The sequence below is a fragment of the Carcharhinus amblyrhynchos genome, chromosome 20, assembly GCF_965287045.1.
Source record: "Carcharhinus amblyrhynchos chromosome 20, sCarAmb.v2.hapA, whole genome shotgun sequence".
NCBI lineage: Eukaryota > Metazoa > Chordata > Chondrichthyes > Carcharhiniformes > Carcharhinidae > Carcharhinus > Carcharhinus amblyrhynchos.
The window spans coordinates 52488495-52508802 of record NC_137343.1 but is presented as its reverse complement, the minus strand read 5'-3'; the positions used below and the strand labels follow the sequence as shown (position 1 = coordinate 52508802).

At 42.8% G+C, this 20308-nt stretch overlaps 1 protein-coding gene across 3 annotated transcripts in view; it reads right to left on the bottom strand.

The window, feature by feature from the left end:
* pik3ip1 (phosphoinositide-3-kinase interacting protein 1) overlaps positions 1-20308 on the bottom strand; it is a 75007-nt gene that overhangs the window by 11410 nt on the left and 43289 nt on the right. For all 3 annotated transcript variants that reach the window (XM_080208626.1, XM_080208628.1, XM_080208627.1), the window contains 2 exons: positions 12292-12489; positions 556-634 (listed from right to left, as the gene is read on the bottom strand). In XM_080208626.1, the coding sequence (XP_080064752.1) occupies positions 556-634; positions 12292-12489 (277 nt within the window). The remainder of the gene's footprint in view (positions 1-555; positions 635-12291; positions 12490-20308) is intronic.

Sequence of the window (20308 nt, the reverse complement as noted above, 5' to 3'; positions counted from 1 at the left end):
GTAGGTTAGAGGGGTTAGTGGGTAAATATGTAGGGGTAGAGGAGTAGGGCCTGGGTGGGATTGTGGTTGGTGCAGACTCGATGGGCCGAATGGCCTCTTCCTATACTGTAGGGTTTCAATGATATTTCTATGTTTGGTTGAAGGGTTAGAAGGGAGATGAGGAAACATTTTTTTCAACAAGGTCTGGTACTTGGTGCCTGAAAGGGTGGCGGAGGCACAAACCTCATTTAACTCACTTAAAGGTGTCTGAACATGCATCTCAAGTCCTATAATCTGCAGGGCTACAAACCAAATAGAGAATAGGACCACGCTGTGGCTTGTTTTTCAGCTGACACAGATACAGTGGGCCAGATGACCTCTTTCTGTGTTGTAAACTACAGAAGGTAATAAAAACAGTAAGAGCTGCTGCAGTGGAGAATCTTCAGTGAATGACTGACACAGAAGTCAAATTAACCATCATCCCTCATACAGCACATGCAATCCTCTACTCCATTATGTCCCATATAATGTACCTTATTGTATCTCAATGGACTTCTGTGTCTGATACATCCTTACCGTTTGTAGATGTAGCCCAAGGTGATGCCAACACCCAACAAAATTATAATGGTCATCATTCCAATTGCCATTCCCTGACCTGAGAGATAAAAGTACACCAATGTTAAACCATGGAAAGAGGATTGGGGAAGAGCAGAAACCTCAGTCAAATCCTTGTAATATACAACCTTCCCCAAGCCTAGAGTGTGACCCAATCCCACACTCTCCTGGGTAGTTGGCCAGCTACAAGAAAACAGCTCAGAGTTTGGGTATTGGGAAATCACAAACATAGAAAATAGGAAACAGAAATAGGCCCTTCGAGCCTGCTCCAGCATTCATTATGATCCTGGCTGATCATCCAACTGAAGAGCCTGATTCTGCCTCCGCACCCCCCCAACCCCATATCCTTTGATCTCTTTCTCCCCAGATATTTCTTGAAAACATACAATGTTTTGGCCTCAACTGCTTTTTGTGGTAACAAATTCCACAGGGTCACCACTTTCAGGGTGAAGACATTTCTCCTGATCTCTGTCCTAAGCAGTCTACCCTGTATCCTCAGACTGTGACCTCTGGTTCACTATTAGAAACATCCTTCTTGCAATTACTTTGTCTAATCCTGCTGGAATTTTATAGATTCTAATAATCGCTCGCTCACCCCCCCCCCCATTTCTTCTATGTGTGAATACAATCCTGAGTCAATTTCTTGTTGTACGTTCATTCTACTATCCTTGGAATGAATCTGTTAAACCTTCCCTGCACACCCCCCAGAGCAAGAACATTCTTCCTCAGATGAGGAGGCCACAACTGCACACAATATTCCAAGTGTGGCTTCACCAAGGCCCTGCACAATTTCATTAAGACATCCCTACTCCTGTATTCGAATCCTCCCAACATACCTATTGCCTTTTTCACTACATGTTGTACCTGCTTGCTTACCTTCAGTGACTGATATACAAGGACACCTAGGTCTCCTTGCACATTCCCCTCTCCTAATTTATAACCATTCAGATAGTGATCAACCTTCCTGTTTTTGCTACCAAAGTGGATAACCTTTCATTTATTCAAATTATACTGCAGCTGCCATTTATTTGCCAACTCACTCAACTTGCCCAAATCACACTGAAGGGTAGAACCATAGAACATTACAGCACAGAAACGGGCCTTTTGGCCCTTCTTGTCTGTGCCGAACCATTTTTCTGCCTAGTCCCACTGACCTGTACCTGGACCCTCCACACCCCTCTCATCCATGTACCTGCCTAGGTTTTTCTTAAATGTTAAAAGTGAGCCTGCATTTATCACTTCATCTGGCTGCTCATTCCACACTCCCGCCACTCTGTGTGAAGAAGCCCCCCCTAAACTTTTCCCCTTTCACCTTTAACCCATGTCCTCTAGTTTTTTTCTCCTCTAGCCTCAGTGGAAAAAGCCTGCTTGCATTCACTCTATACCCATCATAATTTTATACACCTCTATCAAATCTCCCCTCATTCTTCTATGCTCCAGGGAATAAAGTCCTAACCTATTTAACCTTTCTCTATAACTCAGTTTCTCAAGTCCCGGCAACATCCTTGTAAACCTTCTCTGCGTTCTTTCAACCTTATTAATATCCTTCCTGTAACTAGGTGACCAAAACTGCACACAATTTTCTAAATTTGGCCTCACCAATGTCTTATACAACCTCACCATAATATTCCAACTCTTATACTCAATACTTTGATTTATAAAGGCCAATGTACCAAAAGCACTCTATGACCCTATCTACCTGCCACTTTTAGGGAATTATGTATCTGTATTCCCAGATCCCTCTGTTCTCCTGCACTCTTCAGTGTCCTACCATTTACCTTGTATGTTCTACCTTGGGGTTGTCCTTCCAAAGTGCAATACCTCACACCTGTCTGCATTAAACTCCATCTGCCATTTTTCTAGCTGGTCCAAATCCCTCTGCAAGCTTTGAAAACCTTCCTCACTGTCCATTACACCTCCAATCTTTGTATCATCAGCAAATTTGCTGATCCAATTTACCACATTATCATCCAGATCATTGATATAGATGACAAACAACAATGGACGCAGCACTGATCCTTTGGCACACCACTAGTCACAGGCCTCCACTCAGAGAAGCAATCCTCCACAACCATTCTCTGGCTTCTTCCATTGAGCTAATGTCTAATCCAATTTCCAACTCTCCATGTACATCTAGCGACTGAATCTTTCTGACTAGCCTCCCATGTGGGACCTTACTGAAGTCCGTGTAGACAACATCCACTGCCTTCCCTTCATCCACTTTCCTGGTAACCTCCTTGAAAAACTCTAATAGATTGGTTAAACATGACCTACCACGCACAAAGCCATGTTGACTCTCCCTAATAAGTCCCTGTCTATCCAAATATTTGTAGATCCTATCTCTTAGTACTCCTTCCAATAATTTACCTACTACTGATGTCAAACTTACCGGCCTATAATTTCCCAGATTACATTTTGAGCCTTTTTTAAACAATGGAACAACATGAGCTATCCTCCAATCATCCGGCACCTCACCCGTGGATACCAACATTTTAAATATATCTGCCAGGGTCCCTGCAATTTCAACACTAGTCTCCTTCAAGGTCCGAGGGAACACCCTGTCTGGTCCTGGGGATTTATCTACTCTGATTTGCCTCAAGACAGCAAGCACCTCCTCCCCTTTAACCTGTATAGGTTCCATGACCTCCCTACTTGTTTGCCTTATTTCCATAGACTCCATGCCAGTTTCTTTAGTAAATGCAGATGCAAAAAACCCATTTAATATCTCCCCATTTCTTTTGGTTCCATACAAAGCCAACCACTCTGATCTTCAAGAGGACCAATTTTATCTCTTACTGTCCTTTTGCTGTTAATATACCTGTAGAAGCTCTTAGGATTATCCTTCACCTTGACTGCCAAAGCAATCTTATGTCTTTTAGCCCTCCTGATTTCTTAAATAGTTTCTTGCACTTTTTATATTCCTCAGCCATCTTATTTGTTCCTTGTTGCCTATACAAGTCACACATCTCTCTCTTCTCCTTTATCAGACTACTGACAGGAACATACAAATTCTGCACTCTCAAAATTTCTCCTTTGAAGGCCTCCCACTTACCAATCACATCCTTGCCAGAGAATAGTCTGTCCCGATCCATGCTTTTTAGATCCTTTCTCATTTCTTCAAATTTGGCCTTTTTCCAGTTCAGAACCTCAACCTGAGGACCAGATCTATCTTTATCCACTATCTATCTTTATGATCACTGGAACCAAAGTGTTCCCCAACACACACTTCCGTCACTTGCCCTAACTCATTTCCTAATAGGAGATCTAATATCGCATCCTCTCTCGTTGGTACCTCTATATATTGATTCAGAAAATTTTCCTGAACACATTTTACGAACTCCACCCTGTCTAGACCTTGAACAGTATGGGAGTCCCAATCTATATGTGGAAAATTTAAATCCCCTATATTTCCGGCAGTTGTCAGCTATCTCTCTACAGATTTGCTCCTCCAATTCTCGTTGACTATTGAGTGGTCTATAATACAACCCATTAATGTGGTCATACCTTTCCTGTCTCTCAGCTCCACCCATATGGCCTCGATAGACAAGCCCTCTAATCTGTCCTGCCTGAGCACTGCTGTAACATTTTCCCTGACTAGCAATGCCCCCCACTCTTCATCCCTCTGCCTCTATCACGTCTGAAACAGTGGAACCCTGGAACATTGAGCTGCCAGTCCTGCCCCTCCTGTAGCCAAGTTTCACTAATGGCTATAAAGTCATAATTCCATGTGTCAATGTCTTCCTCACAGCTCGCCCTCTCACCCAGTTTTAGAACATAGAACATTACAGCGCAGTACAGGCCCTTCGGCCCTCGATGTTGCGCTGACCAGTGGAGCCAATCAAATGACCCTCTAACCTAAACTATTCCAATGTTATCCATATGCCTATCCACTGACAATTTGAACGCCCTTAAAGTTGGCGAGTCCACAACTGCTGCAGGCAGGGCATTCCACGCCCTTACTACCCTCTGAGTAAAGAACCCACCTCTGACATCCGTCCTATAACTACCACCCTTAATTTAAAGCTATGTCCCCTCGTGCTAGCCATCACCATCCGAGGTAAAAGGCTCTCACTGTCCACCCTATCCAATCCTTTGATCATCTTGTATGCCTCAATTAGGTCACCGCGTAACCTTCTTCTCTCTAATGAAAACAACCTCAAGTCCCTCAGCCTTTCCTCATAAGACCTTCCCACCATACCAGGCAACATCCTGGTAAACCTCCTCTGCGCCCTTTCCAATGCCTCCACATCTTTCTTATAATGCGGCGACCAGAACTGTACACAATACTCCAAGTGCGGCCGCACCAGAGTTTTGTACAGTTGTAACATGACCTCAATGCTCCGAAATTCAATCCCTCTACCAATAAAAGCCAACACACCGTACGCCTTCTTAACAACCTTATCAACCTGGGTGCCAACTTTCAGGGAACTATGCACATGTACCCCGAGATCTCTCTGCTCGTCAACACTACTAACAGTCCTTCCATTAGCCCTATATTCTGTACTCCTGTTACTTTTACCAAAGTGAATCACCTCACACTTTTCCGCATTAAACTCCATCTGCCACCTCTCAGCCCAGCTCTGCAGCTTATCTATGTCCCTCTGCAAACTGTAACATCCATCCTCATGTCTACAACTCCTCCAACTTTGATGTTGTCAGCAAATTTACTAATCCATCCTCCTACACCCTCATCTAGGTCATTTATAAAAATGACAAACAGCAGTGGCCCCAAAATAGATCCTTGAGGTACACCACTTGTAACTGAACTCCAGGTTGAATATTTCCCATCAACCAGCACCCTCTGTCTTCTATCAGCTAGCCAATTCCTGATCCAAACTGCTAAATCACCCTCAATCCCATGCATCTGCATTTTCTGCAGTAGCCTACCATGGGGAACCTTATCAAACGCTTTGCTAAAATCCATATACACCACGTCAACTGCCTTACCCTTATCTACCTCTTTGGTCACCTTTTCAAAAAACTTGATAAGGTTTGTGAGGCACGACCTACCCTTCACAAAACCATGTTGACTATCCCTAATCAATTTATTTCTCTCTAGATGATTATAAATCCTATCCCTTATAATTCTTTCCAAAACTTTGCCCACAACAGAAGTAACGCTCACCGGTCTATAACTCCCAGGATGGTCTCCCCTTCTTAAACATTTGCTATCCTCCAGTCTTCTGGCACTATACCTGTAGCCAATGATGACATGAAGATCAAATCCAAAGGCTCTGCAATCTCCACCCTAGCCTCCCAGAGAATCCTAGGGTAAATCCCATCCGGCCCAGGGGACATATCTATTTTCACACTTTCAAGAATTGCTAACACCTCCTCCTTACGTACCTCAATCCCATCTAGTCTAAAAGCCTGTATCTCAGTATTCTCCTCAACTACATTGACTTTTTCCTGTGTGAATACTGATGAAAAATATTCATTTAGTGCCTCTCCTATCTCTTCAGGCTCCACACACAACTTCCCACTGCTGTCTCTGACTGGCCCTAATCTTGCCCTAACCAATCTTTTATTCCTGTGAGAAGAGATTGGAGAAACTTGAAATGAGGAGAAATTGCTATGAGGAGAGATTGGAGAAACTTGATTTGTTTTCACTTGAATGTTGGAGGTTGAGGGTGACCTGATAGAAGTTTACAAAATTATGAAGAGCATGGACAGAGTGGATAATCAGAAGCTTTTTTCCAGGCCAGAAATCTCAATTGGCTTGTCAGCTACGACTCTCACCAACTTTTACAGATGCACCATAGAAAGTATTCTTTCTGGTTGTATCACAGCTTGGTGTGGACTCCTGTTCCTGCCCAAGACTGCTAGGAAGTACAAAAGGTCATGAATGTAGCCCAATCCATCACGTAAACCAGCCTCCCATCCATTGACTCTGTCTATACTTCCCACTGCCTCAGGAAAGTAGCCAGCATAATTAAGGACCCACGTGCCCCGGATATTCTCTCTTCCACTTTCTTCCTTCAGGAAAAAGATACAAAAGTCTGAGGTCACGTCCTAACCAACTCAAGAACTGTGCGCAGTTCTGGTTGCCTTACTACAGGACGGATGTGGAATCTATTGAGAGGGTGCAGAGGAGATTTACAAGGATGTTGCCTGGATTGGGAGGCATACCTTATGAAGATAGGTTGAGGGAGCTAGGTCTCTTTTCCCTGGAGAGACGAAGGTTGAGAGGCGACCTGATAGAGGTTAAAAAATGTTGAGAGGAATAGATAGGGTGGATTCTTGGATGCTATTTCCCAGGGCTGAAATGGTCGCTACGAGAGGACACAGGTTTAAGATGCTGGGAAGTAGGTACAGAGGAGATGTTAAGGGTAAGTTTTTCACTCAGAGGGTGGTGAGTGTGTGGAATCGGCTGCCGTCGGTGGTGGTAGAGGTGAACTCGCTGGGGTCTTTTAAAAGACTTCTGGATGAGTACGTGGGATTTAATAGGATTGGGAGTTACAGATAGTTCTATGGCCTAGTAGGTATGGATATGATCAGTGCAACTTGTGGGCCGAAGGGCCTGTTTGTGCTGTAGTGTTCTACGTTCTAAGAACGGCTTCTTCCCTGCTACTGTCAGACTTTTGAATGGACTTATCTTGTATTAAGGTAATCTTTCTCTGTATCCTAGCTGTGACTGTAACACTACATTCTGCACTCTTTTGTTTCCTTCTCTGTGAACTGTATGCTTTGTCTGTACAGCGCATAAGAAACAATACTTTTCACTGTACGTTAATACATGTGACAATAACAAATCAAATCAAATGAAATCCACTACTAGGGACACAGATTTAAGATAAAAGGTTTAAAGGCAAAGTGAGAGGCACGTTACTTTTTTTTTAAACAGAGGGTGGTAAATGCTCTCTCCTCATTTAAAAATCTACTCAACTTTTTCTACAATGCAAAGTTTTTTTTAAAGCAGGTATGTTTTTGAAAACCTGGCATTTTGTATATTTCTCATGAAAACTATAAGAGGTTAAGAAGTTCCACAATTTCTCCAAACCAGGCAACATCCTGGTAAACGTTTTCTGTACCCTCTCCAATGACCTTCTTTCCATTATAAGGTCAGAGTGGGGATGTTCACTGATGATTGAAGAATGTTCACAACCATCCATGACTCCACAGATACTGAAGCAGTCCACGTCCAAATGCAGCAAGACCTGAACAATATCCACAATTGGGTTGACAAGTGACAAGTAGCATTCACACTATGTAAGCGTCAGACAATGACTATCTCCAACAAGAGGGAATCTAATCATTGCTCCATTACTATCACTGAATTCCCCACAATCAACATTCTGCCAACATTAACTAGAAACTGAACTGGACCAGCCATATAGTCAGAGGCTGGAAATCTTACAGCAAATAATTACTGCCTGTCCTGTGGTCCAGAACTTGTCATGCCCCTGGCCAAGCTGTTCCAGTAAAAAGTCTGACAACACCAGGTTTTAGTCCAACTGATTTATTTGATAGTAAACTCACAAGCTTTCGAGGGGACTCCCTCTTCGTCAGGTGAATGGAGAGTTCTGGCCTTGGACAGAGCATATAAAGCACAGACAGTTTAGAGATTACTGCTCTGTAAAAACTTGATGTCTGTGTCGATATGCGCAATCTTCTTGGAGATCCTCTCCACTTGGATCCGGCAGTTTGCGGTGTCGATAGTAGTCATGATGTGGATGTGCCGGCGTTGGACTGGGGTAAACACAGTAAAAAGTCTGACAACACCAGGTTTTAGTCCAACAGATTTATTTGATAGTAAACTCACAGTCCAACGCCGGCACATCCACATCAAGCTGTTCCAGTACAGCTACAACATTGGCATTGGCCTTGCAGCATGGAAAATTACCCAGCTGTGTTCTGTACATAAGAAAATAGACAATTCCAACCCAGCCAATTACTGCCCACACAGATCAAGATTAGCACATTCCAGGACCTCTGGAATGGTGACCTTGTCCTGCCAAGGATACATGACATAGTAATTGTGGAAACTGTTCAGCCTTCCCTTGTCTAGAATGTTATCCAACTCTATCTACTGTAGAGGACACAGGATTGTACGCTGTCAGTTTAGTATTTTCAGTCACTTTGCTGTTGTTTCTCACACACTCTCATCTGTCACACGAGCACTTTGAAAAATGACACCGATTCAAAACAAATCAAACAAAATCTTTAAACTGACATCAGTGAGGCATTAGGGACTTCAGCAACATCAGAATTATATTCAACCATAATCCTTAATCTCATGGTCAGGTATATTCCTCACTTTACCATTACCATCAAGCCAAGGGATCGATCCTGATTTTGTCAGCAGTACAGAAGGAGCAGCAACTGGCATACCTAAAAATGTGGTGCCAACCTGTGATGCTACAGCACAGGACTGTATGCATGCTACAGAATGAAAGCAGGACATATTAGAGCAAAGCAATCCCCAAACACCGATTCAGATCAAGGCCTACAATACTCCCAAATCCAATTGTCAATGAAATTGGACAATTAACAACTAATGGGAAGAGGTATACAAATATCCCCATTCTTAGTGGCAGGAGAGCCCAGTACCTCAGTGTAAAAGACAAGAATGAAACATTTGCAACAATCTTCGGTCAGAAGTGCTGAGATCACGATCCATCTTGGTCTCATCCTGAGATTCCCAACATCAACATCAAGGAGGCTAGTCTTCATCAATTGCAAATGCTCCACATTATCAAGAAATTGCTGGAGGCAATGGAGAGAGGCAATGGTGACAGACCCGCTAATAGTACTGAAGATTTGTATTCCAGCCAAGTTGACCCAGTGTAGCCACAGCACTGGCATCTATCCAAAAATGTGGAAGATTGCCCTGTAATCAGGGCAACCAGGCAAGTCCAATACAACCAACTGACTCTTCTATCAGTTTACCCTCAATCATCAGCAAAGTGATGGAAGATGTGGCTGACTGTGCTATCGATTAGCATGTACACAGCAATATTCTGCACACCAGTACTCAGTTTGGATTCTGCTAGGACAACATGGCTCCAGACTTCACTCTCAGCTTGATCCAAATGTGAATGATAAGGTGGTGAATTTCAGAGGTGAGAATGACATAAAGGCAGCTTTTGACCACGTGTGGCAAAATCTAAGCAAGCGAGAATTAGGAAGAAAGTTCTCCACTGCATATAGTCATATCTAACACAAAAGAAGACGATGTGGAGATGCCGGTATTGGACTTGGGTTGGGCATAATAAGAAGTCTCACAACACCGGGTTGAAGTCCAACAGGTTTGTTTGAAATCAGGAGCTTTTTTGAGCACTGCTCCTTCATCAGGTGAGTGGAGAGGTAAGTTTCATAAACATGGCATAATTGCAAGATAATGGTTGGAATGCAAGTCTTTTCAGGTAATCAAGTGTTTACAGATACAGACAGTGCGAATGGAGGGAAAGTACCCGCAGCAAACTACCCAGGCTTCAGGAGAACAGCAACCACGACACCACACAACTCAGCTACAGCAACCTCTGCAAGACATGTTGCATCACAGACATGGACACCACCATTCACCAGGTACATATTCATGTGACTCGGCCAATGTTGTCTATCTCATACCTTGCAGGAAAGAATGTCCCCAGGTGTGGTACGTTGGCGAGACCATGCAGACACTACAACAACGGATGAATGGACACTGTGTGACAATCTCCAGGCAGAAGCGTTCCTTTCCTGCCAAGGAACACTTCAGCAGTCAAGGGCATTCAGTCTCAGATCTTTGGGTAAGCATTCTCCAAGGCGGCCTTCAAGACAATACAGAACTGCCGAACAGAAACTGATAGCCATGTTCTGTATGCATGAGGATGGCCTCGACCAGGATCTTGGGTTCATGTCATACTACATGTAATGCCACCATTTTGACCTGCGCTTGCAAAATCTTACTAACTGTCCTGGCTTGAGACAACTTACATCTCTCTAACTTGTCATTATCCCGCTCTCCACTCGCATAACTGTAAAGACTTGATTACCTGAAAAGACTCGCATTCCAACCGATATCCTACATTTGTGTCTGTGTCTATCTATGCTGTGTTTGTGAAACCTATCTCTCCACTCACCTGATGAAAGAGCAGTGCGCTGAAAGCTCATGATCCCAAATAAACCTGTTGGACTTTAACTTGGTGTTTTGAGACTTCTTTCAAAAGAAGATGGTCATGGTGCTTGACGATAATCACATAGCTCCAGGATATCACCACTGGCGCTCCTCAGGGTAGTGCCTTAGGCCCAACCACCTTCAGCAGCTTCAACAATAACCTTCCTTCCTTCCTCAGAAGTTGCAATGTTCAGTCATGATTTCACCATTTTTAAATGACTCCTCAGACACTGAAGCAATCACTGCATGCATACTGCAAGACCTGAACAGTATCCAGACTTCACCCAATAAGCAATGACAACTAACAGCCATAGCAGACATGACTCATTTCCAAAAACAGAGAATATAACAATTTCTCCTGACATTCAATAGCATTACCATTGCTGGAATGCCACGATCGACACCTGAGGGCTTACCATTGACCAGAAACTTAACTGGACTAGTCAAAGTTGTGAAAATGTCTAATTTCATGATAAGTCTTAGTTTGAGGAAAGAAGTCTATAAAATGTAGAATAAACCAATTTCCCTGGGGGAGGCTGGTAAAGAGATTTACAGTAATTGCAATTCAAAGGATGGCCTTTTAATAAGGTTAAAGTTGGAAACGTGAAAACATTACAAAATTTTTGAGTTCTTGGTAGAGAGAGCTAAGATGTTTACAGTTGTCTTCATATGGAACATCAATTATTGATATGGTTTCCCATTACAAAGGAAATTTACAGAAATAGGTATAAGGAGTTTAAATCTCTAACCGAGACATCCTTGGTATGTGACTTCACTGTGGGGACAGGTTGCAGGAAGATGGTTTTCTTAGTTTTGGGTCGTATCTGTGTGATTTCTTATAGAAGCAAGCAGTTGAAGCATGAGAACAGGAAGAGAAATTGGTCAGGAATTGTGGACCCAAACTAAAGGACTATCAGAAACCAAGTGATTTTGGAGTCACTGAGCAAGGCCCATGCTTCAGCTGAGGTATCCACAATCCTAAGGTGCTTAAGGAGAGTTGGTGGGTCACCAAGCTGACTGCAAGTGGAAATACCCCAAGAATACCTACATGTCGAAGAATAGCAGGAACATCGAGAAGAGCCAAGTAGATTCCTAAGAGCTGTGACACATCTTGGTTTGATCGCAGGAGAAGTGCAATAACCCTCCAGATCTTGTTTCAAGGAACTCTTGGATGGAAATAAAAGTAGATGGGGAGTTGTGTGCTGTTGAGATTTTCAAGTTTAAAGTAGAAGTTTTTATGAAATATAGTGTTAGTCGCACTTGTTTTGTTTAAGCCTTGTTTCTCACCCTCAAACTGAATATGAAATTCTATAATGTTGTGATCATTCTTCCCTAGAGGATCTTCGTTATGAGATTAATTAACATTGTCTCATTACATAATATCAGTTCTAAAATAACCAGCTCTCTGTTCGGTTCCGTAAGAAACTGTCCCGAATACACTCTTCTAAACAAAAGGAGGAGATAATCATTGACTTCAGGGAGCGTAGTGGGCTATCCCACTGTGCACTGATTGCTCCCCAACATTGTAGAAAAATAGCGCATTCATTCACTCTACCATATCATCATAAGCCCCCTCATCTCCAACTCAGGAAGCATACCTAGAATTCCAAGATCCTTCTTCTGTTTAGTAATTTGCCCCACAGGCTGCTTAGCTCCAGTGACTGGTTGCTTCACAGTATGGTCACTTTTGGATGGTAGAGATATGACTTGATCATCAATCTGACCTGTTCTCAATTGAACATTCACCGTTTCCAGCTCTGCTGTTATGGGATTAAGATCTTCATTCAAAGAAGTACCTAATGAAAAGACAAGAAAGGAAATCAAATGATCAAGGAGTAGGGAGTAAATTACCATTTATACATTGGAAAACCTGATAAACATCACCAGACAGCAAAAATAACAAGGGGCAAGGACCACAGATAGTTGACTGGAACCATCACTGTTCCCTCGTTATGGAGCATGTTGATTCAATCTGCAGCATTGCTGCAGTTACACTTCTTGTTTGGGTTTGGACCACGAGTGTTGACAGGACGACTGGGTTAAGGAGGCACCATAGGCTCTCTTGCCCCAGCATCAAGGTCAGGCAGAGGTTAAGTAGATGGAATCTAGGATGAGGGTGAGAAGGAGAAAATAGAAACATGGGAACAGGAGATTAGACCTCAAACCTGCTCAACTATTCAATTCAATCATCGGTGAATATACTTGCCTAACAAAAACCATCAATCTCAGCTGACCCCCCAGCCTCAACAGTTTTTTTTTGAGTGGGGAGGAAATCAGTGGTTTTATTCACTGAAGCTGGAGGAAACATTTGAGAATGAAGGAAATTATTGTGGAAAAATTCTAAAATAGCATTTCAGTTAACCATCAAGACTTACTTAGATAAATGTCAGGTATCAAAGATCCAAGAGGTGGCAGTTTTAGCTGACATCTATGATATTCTACAGACAGGTACATGTGGGGAAATGGTCATATGGGAATCAACAAAGAAACCAGAGGAACAACAAAGAATCTAACTGATGGGAATACAGATGTTCTAGTGAAGAAAAATAATGCTGTATACTATAAAATGAGTAAAAGTAAACTGCTATTCTTTTACTTCGTAAGACAAGGCCTATTGTTACAAGCTGAATGGTAAACTGGTAGCAGTAATAGGAATGCTCAAGGTATCTCAGCAGGAAATAAGAATTGGTATTAAAAACCAAAGCAATGTTATAGGCAAAACATGTTCCTTCAGAACCTATTAGAATGTGGCTCAAGATATGCAAGATAATTTTTCTTTGACGACTGCTATAGAATCAGACTATTGGAAGTTTTGAATGTTGTCGCAAAGGGAAGAATGTTCTCTCACTCAATTAAAAATCTAAGAGATACTGCAGCAGACCAGTCATTGATGATGTTGTGTTCTGGATAGTTTAATAAAGGAAAAGATATTTAAAGAAGATATTCATAAAGTTTATCAACATGTTCCTTTGTGCAGTCAATTTACAAATGGAATTGTTACAGTAGCAACTGTTCTGCATTCACCTATCGAAATTATTGATTTTATTCTGGGTAATGATTTGGCTAGCGAAGACAGTAACTAGGCAACAACTGTATTACAGCAAGCTTTTGATCATGCTGATCTTGCCAAATTCCAGAAAAACTTACTGTGGCCAAAAATTGTTGATAACGAGTGATCGGAGGAAAAACTCATTATTACAGAGAACTAACTTTCAAACAAGAAAGAAAAATTTGTGAATGAAAAATGAGAATTGATTAGAACAATTGAGCTTCAGTCACAGAACCTTTACAGAATAGGTAGCTACTCTGACCCATCGAATCTGCACTGGCTCACTGAAAGAACCTTTGACCTAATCCCACTCCCCTGCCTTATTTCTGTAACCTTGCACATTCTTTCTTTTCAGATAACAATCTAATTCCCTTTTGATCACCTCAATTGAACCTGCCTCCACCTCCCTGTCAAGAAGTTCATTCTAGACTCCAATCATCCTCTAGGTGATAAAGATTTTCCTCACATCATTTTTATTCCTTTTGCCCATTATTTTGAATCTGGGCCTCTAGATCTTGATGTACGCATTAGACAGAGCAATTTCTGACTATTCACCTTATCCATATCCTTCAGGATCTTGAACTCCTCTCTCAAGTCTGCCCTCAGCTTTCTTTTCTTCAAGGAAAATTGACCTAACCTCTGCAATCTATCCCCATGGTGTTACAAATGGAAGATTGATCTCGGAGAACTAATATTCAACCACTCAAAGTGAAGTACCTGCCTTCATAATCTGTTGAAGTGTGTGAGAAGGGGGATTATCTGCACTTCAATAGCTTTTAGTGGTCAAATCAAAATAAGGACCTGACACACACACACACTGTAAAACCAACAAGAAACATTTTATTTATCTAACAGTAAACAAGTTGAATAAACTATTTACAAAGCGAAATAAAACACTATTCTAATGGAATGCTGTTTAGATAATTACAATTCCCAATTAAGAAAGTCATTCCCAAATTTTAATCAGGTTTGTCATCTTCTGGGACCTTCTGTCTTCTTTGCTGACTTCTTCTGTGTTCTGTTGGTACCTTTGCAATTGAGATGAGCCTTTCTTTTGATAGATAAATGTGGCTGTTACACTAGCAGAGAACAGTTACTGTCTGTCTAAGTCTCTCTCTAGCTGTGATCTGTGGTAGCTGCTGGCAAGTCATCTTCTGCCATTTTTCAGGAGCTGGGATCTGGTTTTAAACCCCCGATGACATACCAAAATTCACATAATAGGATTGGTTTACAGGTTATCAAAACATTAAATTCAAATCCGATAGGTTGCTGCTATTCAAATGTCTATTTAAAATTGATTGGTTAAAATTCAAAAACAACATGTCACCTTGGCAAGATTACTGCCTAGGCTAGCAATACATTGTTTCACGCTATGCTCCCTGTGTACTTGTGTTCATGGCTGCATCTAAAAAAACTACCATTTTTTAAAACAGACAATGCAATTTTACATCTCTTAACATTTTTACAATATTTTTTATAATTTTACAAACACTAACTTCACAACAAAATCTACAAGTAGAATACCTGACTGGGGACTTGGAATGTCTAAAACATAAACTTAAAAATCATAGAATCCTACAGTGCAAAAGGAGGCCAATTGGCTCATCGAGTCTGCACCGATTACAATCCCACCCAGCCCCAATCCCCATGCATTTACCCTCGCTAGTCCCGCTGACACAATGCGGCAATTTAGCATGGCCAATTCACCTAACCCGCACATCTTTGGATTGTGGGAGGAAACTGGAGCACCCAGAGGAAACCCACGCAGAAACTGGAAGAATTTGCACACTCCACACAGTCTGCTACCCAGGCTGGGAATCGAGTCCGGATCCCAGGTACTGTGAGGCAAAAGTGCTAACCACTGTGCCGCCCTGAGGGCCCATCATCTCTGATTTAAAAAGTTAAAGATCGTATTAACATAGCGAATCCTAGGCAAAAGACATTTGTATTACATAACATGACTGACATTGAAGAGGGGAAGATTGCCAGGGTATTGGGTTGAAGCCACACCAGCAAGGATACAAGGATAAGCTGGTCAACCTGCTGCTGAAGAAATCTCGAATGTAACTACCTGCAATAGGCCTTGAAAAGATTATATCCAAAAACCACGTAATGGTTGGTCTTCTATTCAGAGTTTAAAGAAAGGATGTAGGAGAAATGTTCGCATTGAGTTAAGATAATGCTATGACGTTCAATTTCTGCCAATCATACTTATCACATGAACTGATTTGTATTTTGGTTAAACCTTTGTAATTGTGCAATAAGGCATGTGTAGTTGTTAAGTTTTATAGCTGTAGTTCTTATAAAGAAACCTTCACTTCCCTTCGTTTTATAGAATCCTACAGTGCAGAAGGAAGCCATTCAGCCCATTGAGCCTGCATGACAAAAATCCCACTCAGGCCCTATCCCCACATATTTACCCTGTGAGCGTAAGTTGATAGGAATTCAGGACTGACGCATTTCTGGAAGGATGAAGGATAAGTGTGGCAAGTTTTGGAAAACTAGGATAATGAGAAATATTGTGAGCCTAGATTCTTGGCTTGGGTCACTGTCTGTGTGGAGTTTGCACATTCTCCTCGTGTCTGCGTGGGTTTCCATCGGGTACTCCGGTTTCCTCCCACGGTCCAAAGGTGTGCGGGTTAGGTTGATTGGCCATGCTAAGAAATTGCCCCTTAGGGTCCAGGGATGTGGAGGTTAGAGGGATTAGTGTGTATAATATGTAGGGTTATGGGGGTAGGGCCTGGGCAGGATTGTGTTCAGTGTAGACTTGATGGGCCGAAGGACCTCTTTCTGCACTGTAGAGTTCTATGATTCTAAAGAGAAAAAGGAAGCATTTGTCAAAGCTATGAGGCTGGGAACACACGAAACAAGTGTGGAATACAAGGAAAGTAGAAATAAACTTAAGCAAGGAGTAAGAAGGGCTAAAAGGAATCACGCAAAAACACTGGCCAGCAGGATTAAGGATAATCCCAAGGCTTTTTGTAGATATAAAAAGCAAGAGGGTAGCCAGGGAGAGGGCTGGCCCACTCAAGGACAGGGGGGAGAATCTATGCGTGAAGCCAGGAGAAATGAACAGGGTACTAAATTGCATCAGTATTCACCAAAGAGAGGGACTTGGTGGATGGTGAGTCTGGGAGAGGGTGTGTCGATTGTTTGAGTCACGTTGAGATCAAAAAAGAGGAATGGGGGTTCTTGAGAAACATTAAGGTAGACAAATCACCAACGCCTGATGTACTCCAAAATACTGAGAGAGGCAAGGGAGGAAATTGTTAGGGCCTTGTGAGAAATCTTTGTATTGGCTACAGGGGAGGTCCCAGAGGACTGGAGAATAGCCAATGTTGTTCCTTTGTTTAAGAAGGGAGCAAGAATAATCCAGGTAATTACAGGCTGGTGAGCCTTACATCAATGATAAGGGAATTATTGGAGATAATCTTTGGAGACAGGATTTGCTCCCACTTGTAAACAAGTGGGCACATTAGCAAGAGGCAACATGGTTTAGTGAAGGGGAGGTTGTGTCTCACTAACTTGATTGAGTTTTTCGAGGAAGTGACAACGATGATTGATGAGGAGAGGTCTGTGGATGTTGTCTACATGGACTTCAGTAAGGCCTTTGACGAGGTCCCTCATGGCAGACTGGTGCAGAAGGTGAAATCATATGGGATCAGAAGTGAGCTGGCAAGGTGGACACAAAACTGGCTATTTTAAAACAGAGGGTAGCATGGAAGGGTACATTTTTGAATGGAGGGCTGTGACAAGTGGCGTTCCACAGGGGTCAGTGCTGGGACCTTTGCAGTTTGTAATATATATAAATGATTTGGAGAAAAATGTAAATGGATTGATTAGTAAGTTTGCGGACGACACAAAGGTTGGTGGATTTGCAGATAGCGATGAGGGCCATCAGAGGATACAGCACGATATAGATCAGTTGGAGACTTGGGCGGAGAGATGGCAGATGGAGTTTAATCCAGACAAATGTGAGGTAATGCATTTTGGCAGAGGGATCTGGGTGTACAGGTACACAGGTCACTGAAAGTGGTAATGTAGGTGGAGAAGGTAGTCAAGAAGATATACGGCATGCTAGCCTTCATCAGCCGGGGCACTGAGCTTAAAAATTTGCAATGTTGCAGTTTTATAGAACCTCAGTTAGGCCGCACTTGGAATATAGTGTTCTATTCTGGTCACAATACTGAATGTGGAGGAAGGATGTGGAGGCTTTGGAGAGGGTACAGAAAAGATTTACAGGATGTTGCCTGGTATGGAGGGCATTAGCTATGAGGAGAGGTTGGAAAAACTTGGTTTGTTCTCACTAGAATGACGGAGGTTGAGGGGCAACCTGATAGAAGTCTTCAAGATTATGAGGGGCATGGTCAGAGTGGATACTCAGAAGCTTTTTCCCAGGGTGGAAGCTTTTTCCCTAGGGGGCACAGGTTTAAGAACAAAGAAAAAAGAACAAAGAACAAAATCAGCCCGGGAAACAGGCCCTTCGGCCCACTGAGCCCACGCCACCATTTTAACATTACCAGTCCCCCCTCCACCCACGACCCTTATCTATTGTTATGGCATTCCACATTGAGGGAAACTAATTTAGGGACAATTTATTACCTCCAATCAGCCTAATAGCACATCTTTGGGGTGTGGGAGGAAACCGGAGCACCCGGAGAAAACCCATGCTAGCACGGGGGGAATGTGCAAACTCCCACAGACACCGGCCCAAATCCATGTGTCTGCACAGCAATCAGTGATAGTCACTGAGCTGTCGTGTTGCCCAGCATCTGGTCCAGTTTAAGCGTACACTAACAACATGAAGCACTAGGCTATTCTCGAACATCCAAGAGCAGCCCTTGTACGACCCATCGTGTGTACGCCCCTCGTTGGACAACAAGGCGGACCGACTTAAAACCTGTGAGTTAAAAGAGAAAAACATTAGTATCATTCCTCATCCTTTTACATTACCAGGGATGTCCCAATGCTAATGAACCTTATTTAAAACAATCTCCTATATCCTCCCATCTCCAACCCACTCATGTGCCTAAGTAACTCTTAAACAACTCCAGCATGCCTGCCTCCACCACCTTACTTGGCAGAGCATTCCATACCCCCACTACCCTCTGTGTGAAAAACCTCCCTCTAATATCCGTGTTACACCCTCCCCCCCTCACCCTAAGCCTGTGGCCCCTCGCACTGTGTGTCTCTAACATAGGAAATAGCTTACCACTGTTTATCTATACCCTTCATAATCTTATATATCTCTATTAGATCCCCCCTCAGTCGCTGTCTTTCAAGGGAAAACAGCCCCAATTTACTCAATCTTTCCTCATAACCCATTAAGGTTTAAAGGAGGTGTACGAGGCAAGTTTTTTTACTCAGAGGGTGGTGGATGCCTGGAACTTGCTGCTGTGGGAGATAGTGGAAGCTGATACACTAGTGACTTTTAAGGGGCATCTTGACAAATATATGAATAGGATGGGAATTGAGGGATACGGTCCCCGGTAGGGTGGGGGTTTTAGTTAAGTTGGGCAGCACGGTCGGTGCAGGCTTGGAAGACCAAAGGGCCTGCTCCTGTGCTGTAATTCTCTTTGCTCTTTGAATCCCCCTGACACTAAGGGACAATTTAGCATCGTCAATCAACCTAACCTGTACATCTTTGGAATGTGGGAGGAAACTGCAGCATCCTGTGGAGATCCACGCAGACACAGGGAGAACATGCAAACTCCACACAGACAATGACCCAGGCTGGAACTGAACCCAGGTCCCTGGCGCTGTGAAGCACCAATGCCACATATTGTCCTATACCTCTCCTTTCTTCCAAAGCAGAGGTATGATGAGGCAGCTTTAAATTTAGTTAAGCTTTTTTTACAATTATAGCTTGGGGCAGCACAATGTTTGGCACTGCCGCTTCACAATGCCAGGGACCCAGGTTCGATTCCCAGTTTGAGTCGCTGTCTGTGTGGAGATAGAATATTTTCCCCATGTCTTATGTGGGTTTCCTCCTGGCGTTCTGGTTTTCTCCCACAGTCCAAAAGACATGCTGGTTAGGTGCTTAATCCTCTCTCAGTATGCCTGAACAGGCACCGGAGTGTAGCAACAAGGGATTTTCAAAGTAACTTCATTGCAGTCTTAATGTAAGCCAACTTGTGGCTAACAAATAAAACTTCAGAAGTACAGTTCTTGTCAGGTGGTAAGAATTGGGGAAAATTAAGATTAAAAACAAAATGAAATAATGGACAAAAGAAAATAAAACATGGAGTTGATTCAAGACAGATGTCTGGAGAAATGATGAGATGTGAAATAGCTTCCAATTAGAAAAATAAGAGTTTACAAACGTGACAAAAGCTAGAGCTACTCGGGAGGGTTTAAATTAGTTTGACAGCGGGGTGGGACCCAAAGCAGTAGGGAGACAGAAGAGAAGATTGAGGACAGCACAGAAGTTAGAGAGCACATTAAGGCAGTGTCAGTAATCCTAGCACCAGACAGATCGGGCAAAAGCAGGACAGAGAACAAGGGAAGCCCAGATTAAACTGCATTTATTTCAGTGTAAGAGGCCTGATGGGCAAGGCAGATGAATC